The 25,475-nt window shown below is 38.0% G+C and overlaps 2 protein-coding genes and 2 pseudogenes across 3 annotated transcripts in view; 3 read left to right on the plus strand and 1 right to left on the minus strand.

Annotated features, from left to right (window-relative positions):
- ITGB3BP (integrin subunit beta 3 binding protein) overlaps positions 1 to 25,475 on the plus strand; it is a 90,570-nt gene that overhangs the window by 28,331 nt on the left and 36,764 nt on the right. For both annotated transcript variants that reach the window (XM_033409016.2, XM_033409017.2), the window contains exon 3: positions 7,470 to 7,605. In XM_033409016.2, coding sequence (XP_033264907.1) covers positions 7,470 to 7,605 — 136 coding nt within the window. The remainder of the gene's footprint in view (positions 1 to 7,469; positions 7,606 to 25,475) is intronic.
- Positions 8,256 to 9,191, plus strand: LOC101273225 (peroxiredoxin-1-like; annotated as a pseudogene).
- LOC101273486 (heat shock factor-binding protein 1-like) lies at positions 10,653 to 11,309 on the plus strand. The gene has a single exon (XM_033409018.2). It carries the CDS (start codon positions 10,708 to 10,710, stop codon positions 10,936 to 10,938), a length of 231 nt encoding a protein of 76 aa, XP_033264909.1. The 5' UTR covers positions 10,653 to 10,707; the 3' UTR covers positions 10,939 to 11,309.
- LOC101272971 (keratin, type II cytoskeletal 8-like) lies at positions 16,700 to 18,414 on the minus strand (annotated as a pseudogene).

Raw genomic sequence — 25,475 nt, forward strand, 5'->3', positions numbered from 1 at the left:
TCAATTCTTCTTTAAATGTTGGTAGGATTCACCAGTGAAGCTCTCCAGTCCCACGCTTTTCTTTTTGACAAGTTTTCTGAATTGATCTAATCTCTTTACTTGCTATTGATGGATTCCAATTTTCCATTTCTTCATGATTCAGTCCTGGTAGGCTGTGTATTTTGGGGAATTTGTCCATTTCATCTAGATTATCTAATTTGTTGGTATACAGTTGTTCATAGTATCCCCTTATAATACCTTTTATTTCTCCAAGGTCAGCTGTAATATCCGCCCCCCATTCCTGATTTTAGTAATTTGATTCTCATTTCTTTCTTAGTCAGTCTAGATAAAGGTTTGTCAATTTTCTTTTCAAAGAAGCAACTTTTAGATTCATTCATCTTCTCTATTTTCTTATTTTACATTTCATTTGTTTTCTCTTTAATATTAGTATTTATTATTTCTTTCCTTCTGCTTCCTTTGGTTTTAGTTTGCTCTTGTTTCTTAAGGTGGAAGGATAAGTTATTGATTTGAGAGCTTTCTTCTTTCTTAATGTAAGTGTTTAACTTTCTCTCTGAGTACTGCTTTCTCTTCATCCCGTAAGTTTTTACATGTGTTGTGTTTCATTTTCATTCTCCTCAGTGTATTTCTGATTTCCCTTTTGATTGGTTATCTAGGAGTTTGTTAATTTCCATGTATTTTTGTATTTTCCAAATGTCCTTCTTTCTTTAATTTCTGATTTTATTCCATTGTGATTAGAAAACATTCTTTACATGATCCAAATCTTTTTAAATTTACTGAGATTTGTTTTATGGCCTAACATACCTTCTATCCTGGCTAATGTTACATATGTACTTGAAAAGAATGTGTATTCTGCTTTCGTTGGGTGGAGGGTTCGATAGATGTCTATTAGGTCTTATTGGTATATAGTGTTGTTCAAGTCTTCTGTTTCCTTGCTGATTTTCTGTCTAGTTGGTCTATCCATTGTTGAAAGTGGGACACTGAAGTTTCCAACTATTATGGTTGAATTTTCTATTTTTTCCCTCAATTCTGCCTGTTTTTGCTCCTTGTATTTTGGGGCTGTCTTGTTAGATGTGTATGTGTGTGTGTGTTTATAATTGTTATATCTTCTTTTTTTCAGTATCAGTGAGTCTTTATTCATTGTGTTTTCTTGGAGAAAAGAAGAGGAAGGGGAAAGGATCAGCATATAGCAGAAGTATATAGCAAAAGTATAGCAGAAAGGGAAGCAAGTATCCATTAAAACCATAAACACACACTGGTGATAGATTCACCAAAGCCCAAGGGAGCTCAGTCTTCTGTAGTTCAGGAATGAGAGGAGGGTATCAGGGAAAGAACAAACAGGTTCATGCTATCTTTCCCTCCTTATAAATTCAACAGTTAGCACAAAGCTTTGGTTTCTAGTAGTAAACATGGAGTTACATTTGTCCATCTCTTATTAAACATAAGTTTTGACTTAATTTTTTTGCACCTGCATAAAAGCTCCCGAGTGACTTGGATATATACATTCATCTTCCCTCTCTTGGTTTCCTACCCCATCTTTCTACATGAAAGCCCCCCATTGCTTCTCTCAATCTGTAATAGGAGATTAAGTAGGTTTGGTCCATCCATATGCCAGTGTAAGTGTTTTGCATGAATCTTATCAAGGAATAGTCTTGACTCACAAGGTTTGGCACAAGGGATGACATCTTCCTAACTTCTTCAGGTTTTTTTATACAAATCATTCAGGAGTTATGGAGACACTCAAGAATCTAATGAGTATGTCTGTGTAGTGTAGGAGTCAAGTTTTTAGGACAGAAGATCTGGTCTAAAATAGGAAATAGGGAAAGGAGAACAAAAAAAAAAAAGGATGATCTAAGTCTTTCCCTTTTTTTCAGCTTTATTGAGTTATAATTGACCAAAATATAAGATATTTAAAATGTACAATGTGATGATTTGATGTATATATTGTGAATATATACACACACACACACACACACACACACACACACACACATCGTAAAAGGATTCCTCCCATCAAATTAATTAATGCATCCATCACTTCAAATTTTTCTTTTTTTCTTTTTCTTTTTTGGTGAGAACGTTTAAGTTCTACCCTTTTAGCAAATTTCAGTTACTGTATGATACAGTGTTATCAGTTATAGTCACCATGTTATACATTAGATTCTCAGATGTATTCATCTTATAACTGAAAGTTTGTACCCTTTATCAACCTCTTTTTATTTCCCCCATCCCCCAGCCACTAACAACCACTTTTTTACTCTCTATTTCTGTGAGTTGGACTTTATTTTTTTCCCCTATTAAGTGATACCATGCAGTGTTTGTCTTTCTGTCTCTGTCTTATTTCACTCAGCATAATGTCCTCCAGGTTCATCCATGTTGTCACTAATAACAGGATTTCCCACTTTAAGAAGAGTGGCCCTAAGATGATATTCCAGATCCCTTTGGCTGGTATACAGTCCTCTGAAAGATACTTTGTCTTTTTTGCTTTCAATACAAAAAGAAATTTGTAAACAATTAAAAACCCAGAAGAACATTTAGAAAGATCAATACATTGTATTTACATAGTCTGAGTGACCTAACGATCACCAAATCAGCAACTGTCCAGCTTTATAAATCTAAGACAAATAAAATGTTTAAATGGAAAATTAGCACATGAAAAAATGTTCAACATCATTAGTCATTGGAAATACAAATTAAAACCACAAAGGAATACCATTCCCACTCACTTGAATAGCTAAATAACAACAACAAAACAGAATGGCTTTAAAAATCAACCCTGGAATGTCTAAAACAACCTAAGGGTTGGTGAGGATGTGCAGCATTTGGAACTCTCATTTATTGATTGTAATTTAAAATGATACAAACACTTTAGAGAACTATTTAGCCTTTATTTTATATATAGAAAATAAATCTATATCCATCCTATAGTCTGGCAATTCCATTCCTGGGCTTCCTAAATAAATAAAATCATATATCCACAAAAGACATATACAAAAATGTTCCTTAGCCCCTTAATTCGTAATAGCCCCAAACTGGAAATAACCCAAATGTCCTTCAACAGGAGATTAGAAAAACAAATTCTGGTACATTTATACAAAGGAATAGTAAAATTAAAAGGAACACAATCTTACCACTCACAACAACATAGATGATCTCAAAAACACATTGAAAAGAAGAAGCCAAACACAAGAGTTATGTATTTAATTTATATGAAGTTCAAGAATAGGCAAAAATAGCTATGGTTATAGGAATTAGAAAGTGGTTGCTTCTGGGCTGCAGAGTGGGAATTGAGTGGAAATGGGTACAAGGGAATCTTCTGGGATGACAGAAATGTTCTTCATCTTGGGTGGTGGTGGCATCAGTGTATATATACAGTTATCAGAACTCAGCAAGCCAGACAACTTAAGATCTGTGTATTTTATTGTAAGTAAATCATACTTCAATAAACAAAAATATATTTGAGGTAGGATTCACTTTCTATTCTGAAAAAATAGGAGGACATATGAAGGAATGATAATAGCCATGAAAATATATCTTTAAAAACTTATTGAAGACTACAGTGCAAGAGAGTAACAAAATGGTCATGTCTTTAATATTAAAATTAATATTTTAATGTCTTAAAATTGTGGAACAGTAGTGTGCACAAATAGAAACACCAGTGTATCAACTTTTTAGCCAATGTTTTATTTTTCCTGTTAAAATATTTTTATCAAAGTAAAATTTATAGATTGTGAAATTCACAGATCTTGAGTGTACAGTTCAATGAGTTTTAACAAATGTATATCCCTGGGTATCAAACACCCAATCAAGAAATAGAACATTGTCATCAGCACAGATCTAATATATTGGTTATATCCTTTCCCTGATGTCCCTGTAAGATCACGGGGTAAGTGCAAAATGCTTTTGTTCTCTATAACTACCATTAGAAATAACAAAACCTAAATATTATTAGAGTCATTAAGGGTGATAATTGTGGCAACTGATAAAAAGTTAGTTGATATTTAGGACTCTTCTAGGAACCCTAGGCCCAAATCGTGACAAATCCCTGAGACAGCTAGTATTTAAAATTTTCTAATGTAAATTCTGTAATAAGTACTAGTGATGTATAATACTGCCTTAGGTGAAACATTCCAATAACCTAATTAACCAGTATAAGATTATAAAGAATTGTCTCCCTTTAGCTACCCTAATTTTTCTTTTGCTTCTGGTTGTCCAAATACCTACAGTACCTGTATTTTTAAATATTTCAGTGTTAGCATAGTCTAGTAGTTCATAATAATAATAGCAGATCCATTATATCCCACATTTCATCCTGAAAGAACCCTTAGTTAGTACTTTCTAGACTATAATAGGTAAAAATATATAAAATACAGGTACCTTTTTGGTAGAATATGCTTTAAACAAGGTGATGAAGCAAGCTACAATTTGTGAAACATATTGAAGGAGAATGTCATATATATTTGAAATTCTGGAGAGAACATTGATTTCTTTTTTTCTGGGCAGAAAAATCAATGACCAAATTTTAGTTTTGCTAATGTACAAGGTTTGACCTTACAGAAAGTACAGTGGCATTTGGACTGATCCTAGACAGAATCTTTTTTTTTTTTTTAGTGTGGTATTAAATAATGTTGTCAATAAATATTACAAGCAGTTGTAAATTATTATAGAAAGTAGTTGTGACTTATCTGATTTCTATATCCTTATATTTTGTTTGCATCCTGAATTCTTTCCTTTCTCTAGCCAAATCTGTTCTTCTCACTTTTTCTTCCTCTATTTTTCTAAAGGACCTGGTAGGTAGCACTCATCATTGCTGAATGGAAAGAGTTCCAGACTTCTCAATTAGTAGCTCAGTCTTCTCTCAAATCCCAGTCTTCTTAACTCTTCCTTTTGTAGGAGACTAATAAGAAGACCAAGTCCTTCAACGTTTGGGCGTTGGCAGAATGGAAATTCTTAGGATTCTAGGATCACTTTTAAGCATCTTCAGAGTTTAAAAATTAGAGGACCTTGGTTAAACTTTGAGAGAAAAAGAACTTAAAGAAGTAAGACTATGCATTTGTGTGTATCAGTAGGCAGACATATAAAAATGCATTATTTACTGAAGAATATTTAGTGGGATAGTAGGGAAAGGTAGATTTTCTTTTTTCTCTCTAAGTACATTACGATTGTAGACATATATTTTCCTTTTTAATCAACACAGATAACCAAAAAAAAAAAAGAAAGAAAGCAAAAGAGAAGACAGTATTTTTAAGGTGAGGGGGAAAAATTTATATATATATATATATACACACATATATATATATACACACACACACACACACGTGCGCGCACACACACCAAGACTTATTTTACAAAAGCTAGAAAATTGTTTTCAAGGAGAAATGTATGATCTGCAGTTGCAATATTTAGATATTTGGCAATTGGAAAAATAATTTTTGGTGAAAATAGGAAAACAGATTGACATAAATGTACATTAGGGTAGTGACTTTCATTTCTTGTACATACACAGTGAAATATTTCTGGGCAATAAATTCTTAGAAAAGTGGGGTTGGATTGGATAAATGTCATAGTTTATGACTGAATACTTATAAGCAGCTGAAAACTCAAGATGGAGAGGTAATAATAACCACCTGTTAAAGAGACTTAAAACCCTTTCACCTTACAAAAAAGATTACTTTGAAGCTATAACTTGATATTGTAGTTTGATTTTTTTTAAATATTGGTTATATTTGTGGCTACTGTGGATACATAAAATAAAAAATATAATGCCTTTTTTCCCCCAATACAAAGAAGTATCTATCATTTAAAATCTTACCTGTAAAAAAAAAAAATTGATGCTATAGATTCTGGAACTAATACCAAGATTATTGAAAAAGGTGACATAGCCACTATTTCTGCCATGGTGTCTTGAAAATAAAGAATAGGTGACAATGGAGAATTATATAACTATTTCAAGTCAGCAGCCAAGCTAAAGTTTAATTCTACAGTGTTGGCAACATATCCTGAACCTTCAGACCTTTCCTTTATCCCTAAATCCACCCTGTGCTGTCTGTTTCACCTCTAGATTTCAGGTTTTTCATACCTTTTATTTTCAGTTATCTAAGCCTCACCCTTCCTCTTCACAAGAATCCTTCTGTGAGATTACTGCAGCCCACTTTGGTTTTCCCTCTTCTCTGAATTTCTGTAACAAGCATACTACCTTTAGACCTGTCCTCTGCTGTTTATGAGGCCAGAGCAATTTGTTCTCTTCCTGTATACACATTAGTTAACAAATGCTGGGTGATTAGTAAGCATTATAGAAAATACGTTTAAAAAGAATTCAGAAGAGCAAGCAATTAATAGTGTGATAATGGGTGTTTGGAGGAAGTGGATTATGAATGAGGCCCCAAACCAAAGAAAGACTAGCTGAGACCCAAATGTGCATAACCTAAGTGACTGGGACTAAAGGCGTCAGTTAATAATAGATGAATGAACCAGTGAACAAATGAGTATATTCTTTTTTTTTTTTTTTTTTTTTTTTTTTGCGGTATCAGGCCTCTCCCGTTGCGGAGCACAGGCTCTGAATGTGCAGGCTCAGTGGCCATGGCTCACGGGCCCAGCCGCTTCACGGCATGTGGGATCTTCCCGGACCGGGGCACGAACCCATGTCCCCTGCATCGGCAGGTGGACCCTCAACCACTGCGCCACCAGGGAAGCCCCAAATGAGTGTATTCTGAATAGAGTGGCCTGGCTAAGTTTACTGGGCTGTTTCTTTTAAATCATTCATTCATCATACATTTTTGAGTTCTATAGTACAAGGATGAAGTAATATGTATTTTCAGAAACTTAAATACTAATGGGGTATACAGAAATGTAATAAATTATTAGAATTTACTAACTCCAGTAAGAGGTATGAACAAGGTCTATGGGAACACAGAGGAGGAAGCTGCAGAGAGGATTGTGTAGAATAGATCAAATTCTCAAAGGCCTTAAATGCCATACTCAATTGTTTGAACATTCTTTTTGTTTTATCATTAAGATACTGTGTCAGAGCAACTTTGTGAAGGTTAAGGACACCACTAATCCTTCCTAGGGTTTCCCTGTGGGTCTTAGTAAGAGACACTTCTGAGATTTTCTCTGGTCTAGGCCCATAATTATACTTCACGTTCAGCTAACAACAAATGTCAGGATGTAATTGGGAGAGTCAGCTATCTCTACTTGTTTGGAAATACCATCTCAGAATGTAGTAACCATTTAATGTTAAAATTTCATAAAATCAAATTGAGATGCCCTAATCAGTATGGAGACCAGGAAAATGTACATACCTTGAAATAACAGTGTTCACTTTGAAGATAATAATTGTGTATATTTAAAATCCGAAAAGAAAGATCAAGGAAAAGAGTATTAGTTTGAATTTTGCGAGTTTTTCAAATGTATTTCCAAAGATCTGTAACTAAACATAAGTATTTTTGTCCCAAATTAATATTTATTTCTAGTCATTTGATTCTTCAAAAATCACAAGGAAGATAAGTGTTACAGCCTATTCTCCAACAACTGGAACCTGTCAAATTAGCCCATTTGCTTCTCCCACAAGCTCTAAAAAACAAGAGAACAAAAATGGACCATCAGATGGTTAGTTGAAAATTCTTTTCCATTTATTGTGAGATTTTTCTAGTTATTGGTTAAATCAGAATTTTGATTTAATAATATGTGGATCTTGCTGCAGCTGATTTTTCTCTTTTTTCTTAAAGAATTCAACATAGAAAAGACTAGAATATAGGTAACACTTGGGACATAAATGTAAACTTTATAGGCAGTTATTTTAAAATGCTACTGCAGACTTTGTTCTCTTACTATCCCATCCATTAAATAGAAATTATGGCCTGACTGCCTTCAGCCACTATCAATTATAATGGTATAGCCCCTTAACAAGCTATCCATCATGTGCATAAATTAAAGGGCACATAATTCAGGTAATGCTACACTACAATTTAAGAATGATACTTCTGAATGTTATTTTTATCCATGTTATCCGTTTAGTTTTTCCACATTTCCTGTGTCTTTATAGCTTGCTTTTATTTATTATATTTCATCCTCTTTACTATTTTAAATGCATTTGCAAAAGGTTTTTAGAATTTTCCATTAGAGAGTAACCTAATTTTAATACGAAATTCTTTATTCTAAAATATTGTTAGTTTAATTTTGACCACACATATTTCTTATTCTCTGGTAGTTTATTTCTAAAATATTCATTTAAAAGATAGAAATCTAGGCGTGTCTCCTTCCTGACTGTCCTCTGTAGTTTGTCTGTGAGAACTGCTGATAGCAATATGTCTTCAGGAAATGCCAAAATTGGGCACCATGCCCCCCAGTTCAAAGCAACTTCTGTAATGCCAGATGGTCAGTTCAAAGATATCAGCCTATCTGACTACAAAGGAAAATATGCTGTGTTCTTCTTTTACCCTCTTGACTTCACCTTTGTGTGCCCCACGGAGATCATTGCTTTCAATGATAGGGCAGAAGAATTTAAGAAACTCAACTGCCAAGTGATTCGTGCTTCTGTGGATTCGCACTTCTGAAACCTGGCATGGATCAACACACCCAAGAAACAAGGAGGACTAGGACCCATGAACATTCCCTTGATACCAGACCCCAAGCGCACCATTGCTCAGGACTATGGGGTCTTAAAGGCCGATAGAGGCATCTCATTCAGGGGCCTTTTTATTATTGATGATAAAGGTATCCTTCGACAGATCACCATAAATGACCTTCCTGTTGGCCGTTCTGTGGATGAGACACTGAGACTAGATCAGGCTTTCCAGTTTACTGACAAACATGGGAAAGTGTGCCCAGCTGGCTGGAAGCCTGGCAGTGATACCATCCAGCCTGATGTCCAGAAAAGCAAAGGATATTTCTCTAAGCAGAAGTGAGCACTGGGCCATTTTAGGGCCAGGCTGAAGTAGATGGCCATGAGAACAAAACCTCTTTTGTACTATTGTCATGCTTAAAACACAAGATCTTACACTCAGCCCAGATGTGGTGTGGGACAGGACAGGCCTTTCCTGCAGCGGTTGGGGAGGCCAGCCTTTCTTCCTCTGGAGGGAATGGCCTGAGCTGTATTATGGGGCAGGCAAACTGATGTGTATAGTAGTAGGGTATCACTTTTGGTCTTCTGTAGTTTTATTAAACTTGAGCTGAGAAAAATAAAGATATAGAAATCTAGATTTCATAGGTTTAATTTTTAATATTGTAAAAGGTCATGAATCAGAGACATGTCAAGTTTTTATAATATAAAATATTAAATAGGTTTAAATTTAATAAAATATATTTTAGATATGCTGTGATTAGCCTGATTCATATTTACTATTTAATATTTGAGTGCTAAGCATGTACTAGAAACTACAGAGAAACAAAGAAGTCTCCTCATTTTACCTAATTTGTTGTAATGAAACCTATAATGAGATCTTAAACTTTTGAATGACTTTTATTTTACTTTAATCAGGTGCTTTTAATCTTAAAGCTATCACTACTAGGTTTGCTTTCACAAAAATATATGAAGATTTATGTGTTTTCTTCAAGCTCTATATAGTTCTGGGGGTTTTTTCATTTGCTTGATATATCTTTTGTTTAAAATTAAAAATTAGTGCCTTAGAGATAGAACATCTCTATCCTGGAATGTGAACAGATTTCAAGTGGATACATACTCAATTTCCATATTGAAATTAAATATGGACTTAAGGGAACATTTCTTTTGCCCATAAAAAGATTGGTCACATGATCTCGGTTGACATTTAAGTGGATAATTATCACAGATTATAGTACTAGGTAAGCTCTTTTTTAAAAAGTCATATAGCAAGGGTTCCTGGGGTGCTGGTAATATTCTATTTCTATGTGATGGTTATGCGAGTTCACGCTATAATTATTCATTAAACTGCACATACGTGTTTTATGTACTCTTTGATATATAGATCACACATACAGAAATCTCAAAATAGAATTCTGTCTAGAATCTTATATCGGATTATGTCATTTGTAATCATTACATTGCTTTTCCTAATATGTCATCTTATATATGTTTTAGAAATAGGAAAGCCTGGGTCTTATAAAGTAATTTAAGTTCCAAATGAAGTCATAACTTCTGTTAACAATTCTCACTTTTTGAATATTGTACAAAACATAAGGTACAATTTAAATAAGCACTTTTACTTAAATAGCATTTTCAAGGACATTTTAGGTGCTACTCACTTCCCATCACACTTAGGATATATAAGTCAAAACTTTATCATGACTTTCAGGGCTATATGTCATCTAATACCTGACTACCTCACCTGCCTCATTTTCTGCTGCCCTTCCGATGTTTACAGTACTTTAGCCACTCTTACTTTCTGGCTATTTGTCAATCGTGCTGAGCCTGTTGCCTTCACAAGAACTGCACTTGCACTTTTCTCAATCTCGAATATTCTTCCTCCAGGTATTTATATGTACTTTCTATATTCATTTGAATCACATACTATGTGAACAGGTGACAATATTAACTTTAAATCTATTTATAATTATAAAAGGAAGAAAATGTGTTTCTAAGTCTTCCCTCTACTTAGACTCTACATGGCCCACAAATGGCGTGAATGCTTCCAGTTTATACATTTAATATACACACATACGGGGCATCTGCGCAGACAAATGGAAGTGTAGGTGACGGTCTGAGACAGCACCGCCAAGCTGGGAACCCGGGAGATGGCAGAGGCTGAGCCCAAGACCATGCAGGATCTCACCTCGGTGGTGCAGACACTCCTGCAACAGATGCAAGATAAATTTCAGACCATGTCTGACCAGATCATTGGAAGCATTGATGACATGAGCAGTCACATTGATGGCCTGGAGAAAAACATCGCAGACCTCATGACACAGGCCGGGATGGAAAAGCTGGACGGGGAAAGCAGGATTGCTGCCACACAGAAGACTTGAAGGTTGCTCATCTGCTCTGGAATCTGGAACACCCTTTTTACAAACCAAGAGAAGCCGGATAGCTTTTTGCAACTAACTACTCTGTGTAGACAGGTTTTATATTATAAAGTGTGCATTCTTCTTACCACATACTATAGAGTTGGTTTATAGAGTAATTTCCCTCCCCTGCCCCCCATGTTTCCTGAACATGGTAACTTCACGTCTTGGACCTTGGTCAGTTGTGCTATTAAACACTAAAACTTTGGCAGTTCCTGCATACAATTGTCAAATTTTTTAGTGTATTTTTGTGAAGTCATTTTTTTTCTATCATTCCCTTTGTAGTAGTTGCTGTTTGATAAAAGTTGCTGTGTAATTCTTTTATTGGACATAGGGTAGATCCTTGGTTATAATAAGATTTTGTGAAGTAAGGCATTGATAGTTAAGGTTCTTTGATCCTCAGAGTGACTGAGTAAACACCAAATAGTGTGTTGGTGATACTTTCCAAGTGGTTAAAAACATTTAACATTGTGTATTCAGAAATATCTGGCACTACTCTGTCGCCAAAACTCGGAATGGAACCACGATTTTATGTCTGAGTCCCTGAGGTCAGATGCTACAGTAACAAAGAGTGACCACAAGCCACTTTACGGTTAGCATTTTTAAATACAATGACAGAGTTGTCTGATGTGATGAGGTTTTCAGCAGTTAGAGTTTTGCATGAGGTTTGAACCTTCAGTAGGACCTTACCTTGTCCATCTACAGCAGTTACCGTAGGAAATCTGGCAGGACTTTACAACTAAGCTACTCCATCTTTTGAGCTAGTGGCTGGGAAAAGAAACAGAAAAAGAAAACAGACCATGTTAAATCCATGCCTACTAAATAACTAGCAGTAGGCTTGGGTTTTTAAGAAATACTGTTTCTTTAAACTGTTTCTTACCTAAATTCGAGGAGAGTAGTGGCTTTATAATTGATGATGGAAGACAGGGAAAATAACTCCTACGGCTCAGCCGTACAGTGTCAGGAGTGCTGAGCCCAGAGGCAGTGTTGATGGGAAGGAGACCCATGCAACTGTCACAGCAGGATGATTTTGTATAGAGAATATGGTAGAAGCTGAGGAATGGAAGAGTGCTTTGGAGAGGGAAACCCGTAGTCAACACAGCATGATTTTTTCAAAGTTTCCTATGTCACTAGTCTTAATTGTTTGTACTGCAAATATATAATAATATTAAGGAATAATTTGTCCTATTTATAAATTATATGGGGAACACAGAGGAGTCAATTTCTTCTGGGATAAAATGAATTCCCCACTGTTATCACCAAGCTGCAGAAACTCCCTCACTGGGCCGGTAGGTTGTGCTGCGAGGTGTGGCCCTGAAAGCCCAGAGCCAGCTGGACTCAGGGACTGGGTGGAACTGCATGCAAGATGCTTCCAAGCCTGGGAAATGGCAAGTGGACCATCAGGATGTAAGCAGTTGTCTTCCTTAAGTAACAGGAAGGTTTCAGAGAAAGCTCCCCTGACCAAAAATACCTGCCGTGAATAAAGGTGCCTGAAATCCTGCTTAAAAAAAAAAAAAAAAAAAAGATACACACACACTCTTATTTATTTATCATCATATATATTGATTACATTTATGTATGTTTGTGTGTGTGTATCATTATATTGCTATCCCCTCCCCTACCCCTTAGCAAATTTTTCCAAACTAGTATCCTTTTCAGAGGAGAGGAAAGATGGTAAAATTTTCTGTTCTTTTACTCCCAAGATTGCATCAGACTTATTTTTTAATAGTTGGGGTAGAAGGATAAACAACAAATTTGCATAGTCAAAGAGAGTACTTGTAAATTAGACAGTGGATCTGTAAAGATCACCCAGACTGTAGCAATGTAACAGCACAGAGAGATAAAGAGATGGAGTATATGATAAAACAGTAAAGAGAAATAATGGATAGAGTAAGATCCAACATATGTCAAATAGGAGTTCTACAAGGAGGAAATAGAATGGAGCAGAGGCAATAGCTAAGATATATGGACTATCGGCTTTTCATAATTGAGGAAAGACAGGAATTTCCAGATCAGACAGGCATGCTTCATCTGAGCAGGATGAAATAAAACAAATTAAAACAAATTCACACCTAATCGTATCATGGTAAAAATGCAGAACATCAAAGACAAAGAGAAAATTTTAATGACAGCTTGACAGTAGACTTCTCATCAGTATCTATGGGCTGCAGCAGGAAATGGAGTAATAATACCAACTGAAAGTCACAGCTGAACTTTTTATTCAGGAAGTAAGAATGAAGTAAAGGTATTTTCAGACAGTCTGAGAGAATTTACCATTCACAGATATTCCCTGAAAGGATTACTAAAGAATGTACTTCTGTAAGTACATGCTCATAATTGAGCCTCAAATAAAGGAATGAAATGCAAAGAGCAATGGTAAAAAAAAGTAAATTAGCAAACATGTTGGTAGATCTATAAATCTAGTTATAAAACTGTGATTACAAATCTTGCTGACTATAAAGCAAAACAAAAACAACTTGATAGGGGGTTGAAAACAAATACTAATAGACCATAATAGCATGGGAGATATATGAGGAAGCAGAAAGGAATTAAAAATTTTAAGGTCCTTATAATTTTCAGGGAGCAGATGGAATATCTGTCACTTGACTTTTTAATGGTATTTTTGTTTACTTGCCTGTAAAATGGGAAAAATAATAATATCTACCTCAGGATTGTTGTGAGAATTAAAAGAATTAATGTACAAAAAAGACTTAGAACAGTGCCTGGCATATAGTAAGTGTTCAATACATATTTTAGCTATACTTTAAAATATTATTATTATACTTTAAGAAAAGACGTCAGATGATTTAATGTAAAAGGATAAAAAAACAGTGAATATTAGCTTTTTAAAAAAGCTAAGAGTTGTTACAAGAATATTAATATTAATATAGACCAAAATAGACTTTAAGACAAAAAGGCTTTATTGAAGATAATACGAATTTTTACATAATGAGAGAAGGAAAGATTCACTACCAGAAAAAGGATCCTGACCTTTGTGCATCAAAAATAAAAACTCAAAACATGACGAAATAAGACAGGATTGCAAGGAGAAACTCACAAATCCCTAATCATCATAGGAGATTTTAAACTACCTCTTTCAGAAACTGATAAAATGGATAAAAAAAAATTAGGAAAGATACAGACAGTTTGTTTTTTATTGTCATTCAACCAATTTCTTTTCTTCCAGTTTTATTGAGCTATAATTGACATATAGCACTGTTTAAGTTTAAGGTGTGCAGCATAATGATTTGACTTACATACATCATGAAATGATTACCACAATAAGTTTAGTGAACATCCATCATTTCATATGGAAGCAAAATAAAAGAAAAAGGAAAAAAATTTTTTCCCTGTGATGGGAACTCTTAGGATTTCTCTCTTAACAATTTTCATATATAACATATCACAGTATTAATTATATTTATTGTGTTGTACATTACATCCCTAGCATTTATTTATCTTATAACTGAAGTTTGTACCTTTTGACTACCTTCATCTCATTCCTCCTCCCCGCTACCCTGTGCCTCTAGTAACCACAAATCTGATCTCTTTTTCTATGTGTTTGTTTGGTTTGGAGGTATAATTGACATACAACACTATGTTAGTTCCTGGTGTACAACATAGAGATTCGATATTTCTATACATCACATAATGATCACCACCATGAGTCTAGTTACGATCTATCACCATAAAAAAATATCACATTACTATTGATGATATTCCCAAAATGTACATTTCATGCCTGGGACTTACTTATTTTATAACTGGAAGTTTTTACTCTTAATCTCCCTCACCATTTTCTCTCATCCCTCCATTTCCCTCCCCTCTGGCAACCACCTGTTTGTTCTCTGTATCTATGACAGTTTCTGTTTTGTTACATTTGTTCATTTATTTGGTTTTTTAGATCCCACATATAAAAGAAATCATGACACTTGTCTTTCTTTCTCTGACTTAATTCACTTAGCATAATACCCTCTAGGTCCATTAATGTTGTCACAAGTGGCAGTTTCATTCTTTTTTAATGACTGAGTAATATTCCATTGTATATATATATACCACATTATCTGTTGATGAGCACTTATGTTGCTTTTCATATCTTGGCTATCATAAATAATGCTGCAGTGAACGTAGGGATGCATATATCCTTTCTAATTAGTGTTTTCATTTTCTTTGGATAAATACCCAGGAGTGGAATTGCTGGGTCATATGGTAGTTCTATTTTTACATTTTTGAGGAACCTTCACACTGTATTCCATAGTGGCTGCACCAATTTACATTCCCACTAACAGTGCACAAGGATTCTCTTTTCTCTACATCCTTGCCAACACTTGTTATTTCTTGTCTTTTTGATAATAGCCATTCTGACATGTATGAGGTGATTTTGATTTGCATTTCCCTGATGATTAGTCATGTTGAGCATCTTTTCATGTGCCTGCTGGCCATCTGTATGTCTTCTTTGGAAAAATGTCTGTTGAGATCCTCTGCCCATTTTTTAATCAGGTTGTTTGGTTTTTTGATGTTGAGTTGTATAAGTTCTTTATATATTTTGGATATTAACTCCTTACCAGGCATATCATTTGTAAATATCTTCTCCCATTCAGTAGGTGGCCTTTTTGTTGTGTTGATAGTTTGCTTCGCTATGCAAAACTTTTTTGGTTTGATGTAGTCCTGTTTATTTTTGCTTTTGTTTTCCTTGCCTGAGGAGATAATATCAAAAAAAATATTACTTTTTTTTGTTTTGTTTTGCATATACATTCATTTGTATTATTTTTTTAGATTTGACTTATAAGTGATACCATACAGTATTTGAAATATTTTCATAGGCACTAAAGATCTTTCCAAGAATTTACTAAATCAATATGCATTTAAACAGTCAGGTACTTTTACCTCTAAAATCGTATTTATTTTACTGTGATATCCTGAGGAACTCACTATTTTCTAGATATTAGTATCAACAATCCCTTGTTGTCAACTCTGAGACAAAAAAATAGGGGTTAAATAATGCAAGCTGGAAACTTTAATATACTTTGATTTTAAATATATATACATATATATATATATATATATATATATATTTTTTTTTAAGGAACCAGTTGGTTGCTCTTGTGAAATCCCTTTTTTTTTTCCAGCATCTTTATTGGAGTATAATTGCTTTACAATTGTGTTAGTTTCTGCTGTATAACAAAGTGAATCAGTTATACATATACATATATCCCCATATCCCCTCCCTCTTGCATCTCCCTCCCACCCTCCCTATTCCACCCCACTAGGTGGTCACAAAGCACGGAGCTGATCTCCCTGTGCTATGCGGCTGCTTCCCACTAGCTGTCCGTTTTACATTTGGTAGTGTATATATGTCCATGCTACTCTCTCACTTCGTCCCAGCTTACCCTTCCCCCTCCCCACGTCCTCAAGTCCATTTTCTACGTCTGCGTCTTTATTCCTGTCCTGCCACTAGGTTCGTTAGAACCTTTTTTTTTTTTTTAGATTCCATATATATGTGTTAGCATACGATATTTGTTTTTCTCTTTCTGACTTACTTCACTGTATGACAGACTCTAGGTCCATCCACCCCACTACAAATAACTCAATTTTGTTTCTTTTTATGACTGAGTAATATTCCATTGTGTATATGTGCCACATCTTCTTTATCCATTCATCTGTCGATGGACACTTAGCTTGCTTCCATGTCCTGGCTGTTGTAAATAGTGCTGCAATATACATTGTGGTACATGACTCTTTTGTGTGTGTGTGTGTATGTTGGCAGAGCCAGCTGAAGCTTTACTCTTGGATTGGCTTTTAGTTGGGGGCGTGAGCAAGATAGGGAGCCCCAGGCAGTTGACTTCCCCTGGGGTGGGCTAAGGACGGGGCTGAGCCTCAGGTCTCTGCTTCTGACACTCCCCCGCACAGCTCCTTCTTGCAGGAGCAAGTGAGTGGGGAGGCTGGGAGGGATCGCAGGAGGCTTTCACTTGGTCAGGACGTCAGAGGACTCAGACACCAGCTTCCCATCATGGGTCTCAATCTTCTTCACAACCACAGTCTTAGAACTGGTACAGCTGAAGGAGCCAGAGCCCCCTCCAGAGCCCAAGCTGGACTGGTAGGAGCTCAGGCTGTAGTTGAGGCGAGGGGTCCCGTAGGCTGAGGTCAGTCCACCTGAATACCCACTGGTGGTCTTGGTGTGGATACTCATGTTCTGCATCCCAGACTCCAGCCGGCTCTCCTTGCCCTCCAGCAGCTTGTGGTAGGTGGCAATCTCCACGTCCAGGGCCAGCTTGATGTTCATCAGCTCCTGGTACTCACGCAGCTGCTGTGCCATGTCCTGCGTGGCAGTTCTCACAGCAGCCTCCAGCTCAGCCAGCTTGGCCTGAGCATCCTTGATGGCCGGCTCACCACACTGCTCAGCATCAGCAATGGCAGCCTCCAGGGAAGCCCTCTGGCCTTTGAGGCCCTCAATCTCAGCCTGGAGTTGGTTGATGTTCCGGTTCATCTCAGAAATCTCTGTCTTCGTGTGACGGAGGTCATCCCCGTGCTTCCCAGCCAATGTCTGCAGCTCCTCATACTTGATCTGGTACATGGTCTCAGCCTCGGCCTGGCTGCGGTTGGTGATATCCTCATACTGGGTCTTGACCTCGGCGATGATGCCGTCCAGGTCCAGAGAGTGGCTGTTGTCCATGGACAGCACCACGGAGGTGTCAGAAATCTGCGGCTGCATCTCCTCTCCATACAGTTGCCTGTAGAAGTTGATCTATTCAGTCAGCCCTTCCAGGTGGGACTCCAGCTCTACCTTGTTCATGTAAGCTTCATCCACATCCTTCTTGGTGATGACACATTCATTCTCCATGTCTGTGTGCTTTTGGATCTCTTCCTTGTACTTGGTCTTGAAGTCCTCCACCAGCCCCTGCATTTTGCCAAGCTCCACCTCCAGCTTCAGCTTCACCTGGGCCACGGTTTCCAACTGATGCCAGAGGTTGTTGATGTAGCTTTCAAACACGTTGTCTGTGTTGCTCCGGGCTGTCTTCTGCTGCTGCAGGAGGTTCCATTCGGTCTCCAAAATCTTATTCTGCTGCTCCAGGTGTTGCACCTTGTCGATGAAGGAGGCAGATTTGTTGTTCAGAGTCTTGATCTGCTCCTTCTCCTGGGTGCGCATGGCCTAGATGTTAGGGTCCACCTCCAGCTTGAGGGGGCTCAGCAGGCCCTGGTTCACTGTGACAGCTGTGATGCCCCCCAAACCCAGGGCCCCGCCATAACCTCGAGCCAGACTCATGCTGGTGCCCAGGCCACCCCGGAAGTTGCTGCTGCTGCCCACCCGGGAGAAGGCCGAGGAGCTGATGTGGGCACCGACCCACTGGTATAGGAGCGGCTGCTGAAGGACCGGGGGCTGGAGGTGGACACCTTGTAGAACTTCTGGGTCACCCTGATGGACATGGTGGAGGCTGGAGAGGAGGCGAGGAGGCCGAAGCAGACAGAGACTCGAGGAGTTGAGAAGCTGCTTCTCCCATGACTCTTTTTGAATTATGGTTTTCTCCAGGTATATGCCCAGTAGTGGGATTGCTGGGTCATATGGTAGTTCTATTTATAGTTTTTTAAGGAACCTCCATACTGTTCTCCATAGTGACTGTATCAATTTACATTCCCACCAACAGTGCAAGAGGGTTCCCTTTTCTCCACACCCTCTCCAGCATTTATTGTTTGTAGAGTTTTTGATGACAGCCATTCTGACTAGTGTGAGGTGATACCTCATTGTAGTTTTAATTTGCATTTCTCTAATGATTAGTGATGTTGAGCATCCTTTCATGTGTTTGTTGACAATCTGATATCTTCTTTGGAGAAGTGTCTGTTTAGGTCTTCTGCCCATTTTTGGATTGGGTTGTTTCTATTTTTGATATTGAGCTGCATAAGCTGCTTGTATATTTTGGAGATTAATCCTTTGTCAGTTGCTTCATTTGCAAATATTTTCTCCCATTCTGAGGGTTGTCTTTTCATCTTGTTTATGGTTTCCTTTGCTGTGCAAAAGCTTTGAAGTTTCATTAGGTCGCATTTGTTTATTTTTATTTCCATTTCTCTAGGAGTTGGGTCAAATAGGATCTTGCTGTGATTTATGTCATAGAGTGTTCTGCCTATATTTTCCTCTAAGAGTTTGATAGGTCTTCAATCCATTTTGAGTTTATTTTTGTGTATGGTGTTAGGGAGTGTTCTAATTTTATTCTTTTACATGTAGCTGTCCAGTTTTCCCAGCACCACTGACTGAAGAGGCTGTCTTTTCTCCATTGTATATTCTTGCCTCCTTTATCAAAGATAAGGTGACCATGTGTGCATGGGTTTATCTCTGGGCTTTCTGTCCTGTTCCATTGATCTATATTTCTGTTTTTTGTGCCATTACCATACTGTCTTGATTACTGTGCTTTGTAGTATAGTCTGAAGTCAGGGAGCCTGATTCCTCCAGCTCTGATTTTCTTTCTCAAGATTGCTTTGGCTATTTGGGGTCTTTTGTGTTTCCATACAAATTGTGAAATTTTTTATTCTAGTTCTGTGAAAAATGGTTTTGGTAGTTTGATAGGGATTCCATTGAAACTGTAGATTGCTTTGGGTAGTATAGTCATTTTCACAATGTTGATTCTTCCAGTCAAGTGGTATATCTCTTCATCTGTTTGTGTCATCTTTAACTTATTTCATCAGTGTCTTACAGTTTTCTGAGTATAGGTCTTTTACCTTCTTAGGTAGGTTTATTCCTAGTTATTTTATTCTTTTTGTTGCAATGGTAAATGGGAGTGTTTCCTTAATTTCTCTTTCATATTTTTCATCATTAGTGTATAGGAATGCAAGAGATTTCTGTGCATTAATTTTGTATCCCGCTCCTTTACCAAATGATTGATTAACTCTAGTAGTTTTCTGGTAGCATCTTTAGGATTCTCCATGTATAGTATCATGTCATCTGCAAACAGTGACAGTTTTACTTCTTCCTTTCCAATTTGGATTCCTTTTATTTCTTTTTCTTCTCTGATTGCTGTGGCTAAAACTTCCAAAACTGTGTTGTATAATAGAGGTAAGATTGGGCAACCTTGTCTTGTTCCTGATCTTAGTGGAAGTGGTTTCAGATTTACACCACTGAGAATGATGTTGGCCATGGATTTGTCATATATGGCCTTTGTTTTGTTGAGGTAAGTTCCCTCTATGCTTACTTCCTGGAGAGTTTTTATCATAAATGGGTGATGAATTTTGTAGAAAGCTTTTTCTATATCTATTGAGATCATATGGTTTTATCCTTCAATTTGTTAATATTGTGTATCACATTGATTGATTGGCCTATATTGAAGAATCCTTGCATTCCTGGGATAAACCCCACTTGATTATGGTGTATGATCCTTATAATGTGCTGTTGGATTCTCTTTGCTAGTATTTTATTGAGGATTTTTGCATCTATGTTTATCAGTGATATTGGCCTGTAGTTTTCTTTGTTTGTGAGATCTTTGTCTGGTTTTGGTATCAGGGTGATGGTGGCCTGGTAGAATTTGTTGGGGAGTGTTCCTCCCTTTGCTATATTTTGGAAGAGTTTGAGAAGGATAGGTGTTAGCTCTTCTCTAAACGTTTGATAGAATTTGCCTGTGAAGCCATCTGGTCCTGGGCTTTTGTTTGTTGGAAGATTTTTAATCACAGTTTCAATTTCAGTGATTGTGACTGGTCTGTTTATACTTTCTGTTTCTTCCTGATTCAGTCTCAGAAGGTTGTGCTTTTGTAAGAAATTGTCCATTTCTTCCAGGTCGTCCCTTTTATTGGCATATAGTTGCTTGTAGTAATCTCTCATGATCCTTTGTATTTCTGCAGTCAGTTGTTACTTCTCCTTTTTCATTTCTAATTCTGTTGATTTGAGTCTTCGCACTTTTCTTTTTGATGAGTCTGGCTAATGGTTTATCAATTTTGTTTATCTTCTCAAAGAACCAGCTCTTAGTTTTATTTATCTTTGCCATTGTTTCCTTCATTTCTTTTTCATTTATTTCGGATCTGATCTTTATGATTTCTTTCCTTCTAATAACTTTGGGGTTTTATTGTTCTTGTTTCTCTCATTGCTTTAGGTGTAAGGTTATATTGTTTATTTGAGATTTTTCTTGTTTCTTGAGGGAGGATTGTGCTGCTCTAAACTTCCCTATTAGAACTGCTTTTGCTGCATCCCATAGGTTTTGGATCATTGTGTTTTCATTGTCATTTGTTTCTAGGTTTTTTTGTTCAGAACTTCATGGTTGTTAAAACCTTTTTTTAAAAACTTTATTTTATTTTATTTATTTTAGGCTGTGTTGGGTCTTCGTTGCTACACGCGGGCTTTCTCTGGTTGCGACAAGCAGGACCTACTCTTCGTTGTGGTGTATGGGCTTCTCACTGCGGTGGCTTCTCTTGTTGCGGAGCACAGGCTCTAGTTGCACAGGCATCAGTAGCTGTGGCTCATGGGCTCAGTAGTTGTGGCTCATGGGCTGTAGAGCACAGGCTCAGTGGTTGTGGAACACAGCACAGGCTTAGTTGCTCCACAACATGTGGGATCTTCCCAGACCAGGGCTTGAACCCATGTCCCCTGCATTGGCAGGTGGATTCTTAACCACTGCACCACCAGGGAAGCCCTGTTTCTGGGTATTTTTTTATTTCCTCTTTGATTTCTTCAGTGATCTCTTGGTTATTTAGTAGTGTTTTGTTTAGCCTCCATGTGTTTGTATTTTTTACCATTTTTTTCCTGTACTTGATATCTAGTCTCATAGCATTGTGGTTGGAAAAGATACTTGATATGATTTCAGTTTTCTTAAATTTACCAAGGCTTGATTTGTGACCCAAGATATCATCTATCCTGGAGAATGTTCCATGAGCACTTGAGAAGAAAGTGTATTCTGTTGGTTTTGGATGGAATGTCCTATAAATATAAATAAAGTCCATCTTGTTTACTGTGTTATTTAAAGTTTGTGTTTCCGTATTTATTTTCATTTTGGATGATCTGTCCATTGGTGAAAGTGGGGTGTTATAGTCCCCCAGTATGATTGTGTTACTGTCGATTTCCCCTTCTGTAGCTGTTAGCATTTGCCTTATGTATTGAGGTGCTCCTATGTTGGGTGCATAAGTATTTACAATTGTTATATCATCTTCTTGGATTGATCCCTTGATCATTATGTAGTGTCCTTCTTTGTCTCTTCTAATAGTCTTTATTTTAAAGTCTATTTTGTCTGATATGAGAATTGCTGCTCCAGCTTTCTTTTGATTTCCATTTGCATGGAATATCTTTTTCCATTCCCTCACTTTCAGTCTGTATGTGTCCCTAGGTCTGAAGTGGGTCTCTTGTAGACAGCATGTATACAGGTCTTGTTTTTGTATCCATTCAGCCAGTCTGTGTCGTTTTGGTTAGAGCATTTAATCTATATACATTTATGGTAATTATCAATAAGTATGTTCCTATTACCATTTTCTTAATTGTTTGGGGTTTGTTATTGTAGGTCTTTTCCTTCTCTTGTGTTTCCTGCCTAGAGAAGTTCTTTTAGCATTTGTTGTAAAGCTGGTTGCTGGTGCTGAATTCTCTTAGCTTTTGCTTGTCTGTAAAGTTTTAATTTCTCCGTCAAATCTGAGATCCTTGCTGGGTAGAGTAATCTTGGTTGTAGGTTTTTCCCTTCCATCACTTTAAATATGTCCTGCCACTCCCTTCTGGCTTGTAGAGTTTCTGCTGGAAGATCAGCTGTTAACCTTATGGGGATTCCCTTGTATGTTATTTGTTGCTTTTCCCTTGCTGCTTTTAATAGTTTTTCTTTGTATTTAATTTTTGTTTTGTTTTGTTTATGCGGTATGCGGGCCTGTCACTGTTGTGGCCTCTCCCATTGCAGAGCACAGGCTCCGGACGCGCAGGCTCAGCGCCCATGGCTCACGGTCCTAGCCGCTCCATGGCATGTGGGATCTTCCCGGACTGGGGCACGAACCCGTGTCCCCTGCATCAGCAGGCGGACTATCAACCACTGCGCCACCAGGGAAGCCCTGTATTTAATTTTTGATAACTTGATTAATAGGTGTTTTGGTGTGTTTCTCCTTGGATTTATCCTGTATGGGACTCTCTGTTTTCAACTATAATCTCTCTCAGTCCCTTTCTTTTTCCCTTCTTCTTCTGGGACCCCTAGAATTCGAATGTTTGTGCGTTTAATGTTGTCCCAGAGGTCTCTGACACTGTCCTCAATCTTTTCATTTTTTTTCTTTATTCTGCTCTGCAGTAGTTATTTCTACTATTTTATCTTCCTGGTCACTTATCCATTCTTTTGCCTCAGTTATTCTGCTATTGATTCCTTCTAGAGAATTTTTAATTTCATTTATTTTGTTGTTCATCATTGTTTGTTTGCTCTTTAGTTCTTCTAGGTCCTTGTTAAACATTTCTTGTATTTTCTCCATTCTATTTCCAAGATTTTGGATCATCTTTACTATCATTACTCTGGATTCTTTTTCAGGTAGACTGCCTATTTCCTCTTCATTTGTTTGGTCTGGTGGATTTTTACCTTGCTCCTTCATCTGTGTATTTATTTCTCTGTCTTCTCATTTTGCTTAACTTACTGTGTTTGGGGTCTCCATTTTGCAGGCTTCAGGTTCTTAGTTCCCATTGTTTTTGGTGTCTGCCCCCAGTGGGTAAGGTTGGTTCAGTGGGTTGTGTAGGCTTCCTGGTGGAGGGGACTGGTTCTGGTGGATGAGGCTGGATCTTGTCTTTCTGGTGAGCAGGACTGCATCCAGTGGTATGTTTTGGAGTATCTGTGAACTTATTATGAGTTTAGGCAGCCTCTCTGCTAATGGGTGGGGTTGTGTTCCTGTCTTGCTAGTTGTTTGGCATGGGGTGTCCAGCACTGTAGCTTGCTGGTCATTGAGTGGAGCTGGGTCTTAGTGTTGAGATGGAGATCTCTGGGAGAGCTCTCGCCGATTGATATTATGTGTGGCTGTGAGGTCTCTGGTGGTCCAATGTCGTGAACTCGGCTCTCCCACCTCAGGGCTCGGGCCTGACACCCGGCCGGAGCACCAAGACCCTGTCAGCTACATAGCTCAGAAGAAAGGGGAGGAAAAAAAAGAAAGTAAGAAAAAATAATTTTTTTAAGGAAATAAAATAAAGTTACTAAAATTAAAATTTTTTTTAATTATTAAAATAAGAAAGGTAATTAAGAAAAAAGAAGAGAGCAGCAAAATCAGTAAACAAATCTACCAAAGATAACAAGTGCTGAAAACTAAGATAAACATAAAAATCAGAAACTAATCAGTCACATACAGCAAACCCCAAGTCTGTAGTTGCTTCCAAAGTCCACTGCCTCAATTTTGGGATGATTTGTTGTCTATTCAGGTATTCCACAGATGCAGGGTACATCAAGTTGATTGTGGAGATTTAATCCGCTACTCCTGAGGCTGAACAGTGAAATTTCCCTTTCTCTTCTTTGTTCGCACAGCTCCTAGGGTTCAGCTTTGGATTTGGCCCTGCCTCTGCATGTATGTCGCCCTCTGGCATCTGTTCTTTGCCCAGAAAGGAGGGGGTTAAAGGAGCAGCTGATCTGGGGGCTCTGGCTCACTCAGGCTGTGGGGAGGGAAGGGTACAGAATGTGTGGTGAGCCTGGGGTGGCAGAGGCCAGCATGACGCTGCAACAGCCCGAGGCATGCCATGTGTTCTCCTGGGGAAGTTGTCCCTGGAGCATGGGACCCTGGCAGTGGTGGGCTGCACAGGCTCCCTGGGGCATGGGTGTGGATATTGACCTGTGCTTGCACACAGGATTCTTGGTGACTGCAGCAGCAGCGTTAGTGTTTCATGCCTGTCCCTGGTGTCCGGGCTGATAGCCGTGGCTTGCACCTGTCTCTGAAGTTCATTTAGTCAGTGCTCTGAATCTCCTCTCCTTGCGCACCCCGAAACAATGGTCTTTTGACTCTTAGGCAGTTCCAGACTTTTCCTGACTCGCAGCTAACTGTGTTGCAATAGCCCCCCTCAGGCTGTGTTCACACAGCCAACCCCAGTCCTCTCCCTGGGATCTGACCTCTGAAGCCGAAGCCGAAGCTCCCAGCCCCACCTGCCCGGGTGGGTGAGCAGACAAGCCTCTTGGGCTGGTGAGTGCTGTCGGCATTGACCCTCCGTGCGGGAATCTCTCTGCTTTGCCCTCTGCACCCCTGTTGCTGTGCTCTCCTCCGTGGCTCCGAAGCTTACCCCTGGCACGCCCTGTCTCCGCCAGTGAAGGGACTTCGTAGTGTGTGGAAACTTTTCCTCTTTCACAGCTCCCTCCCAGAGGTGCAGGTCCCGTCCCTATTCTTTTGTCTCTGTTTTTTCTTTTTTCTTTTGCCCTACCCAGGTATGTGGGGAATTTCTTGCCTTTTGGGAAGTCTGAGGTCTTCTGCCAGCGTTCAGTAGGTGTTCTGTAGGAGTTGTTCCACGTGTAGATGTATTTCTGATGTATTTGTGGGTAGAAAGATGATCTCCATGTCTTACTCCTCTACCATCTTGAAGGTCCCTCCTCATGAAAATATTTGATGAAAAA

This window comes from Orcinus orca, chromosome 1, assembly GCF_937001465.1.
Source record: "Orcinus orca chromosome 1, mOrcOrc1.1, whole genome shotgun sequence".
In the NCBI taxonomy this organism is placed as follows: domain Eukaryota; kingdom Metazoa; phylum Chordata; class Mammalia; order Artiodactyla; family Delphinidae; genus Orcinus; species Orcinus orca.

Excerpts from the sequence above, each read along its gene's own strand:
- LOC101273486 (XM_033409018.2), top strand. The coding sequence starts at position 10,708 with ATGGCAGAGGCTGAGCCCAAGACCATGCAGGATCTCACCTCGGTGGTG.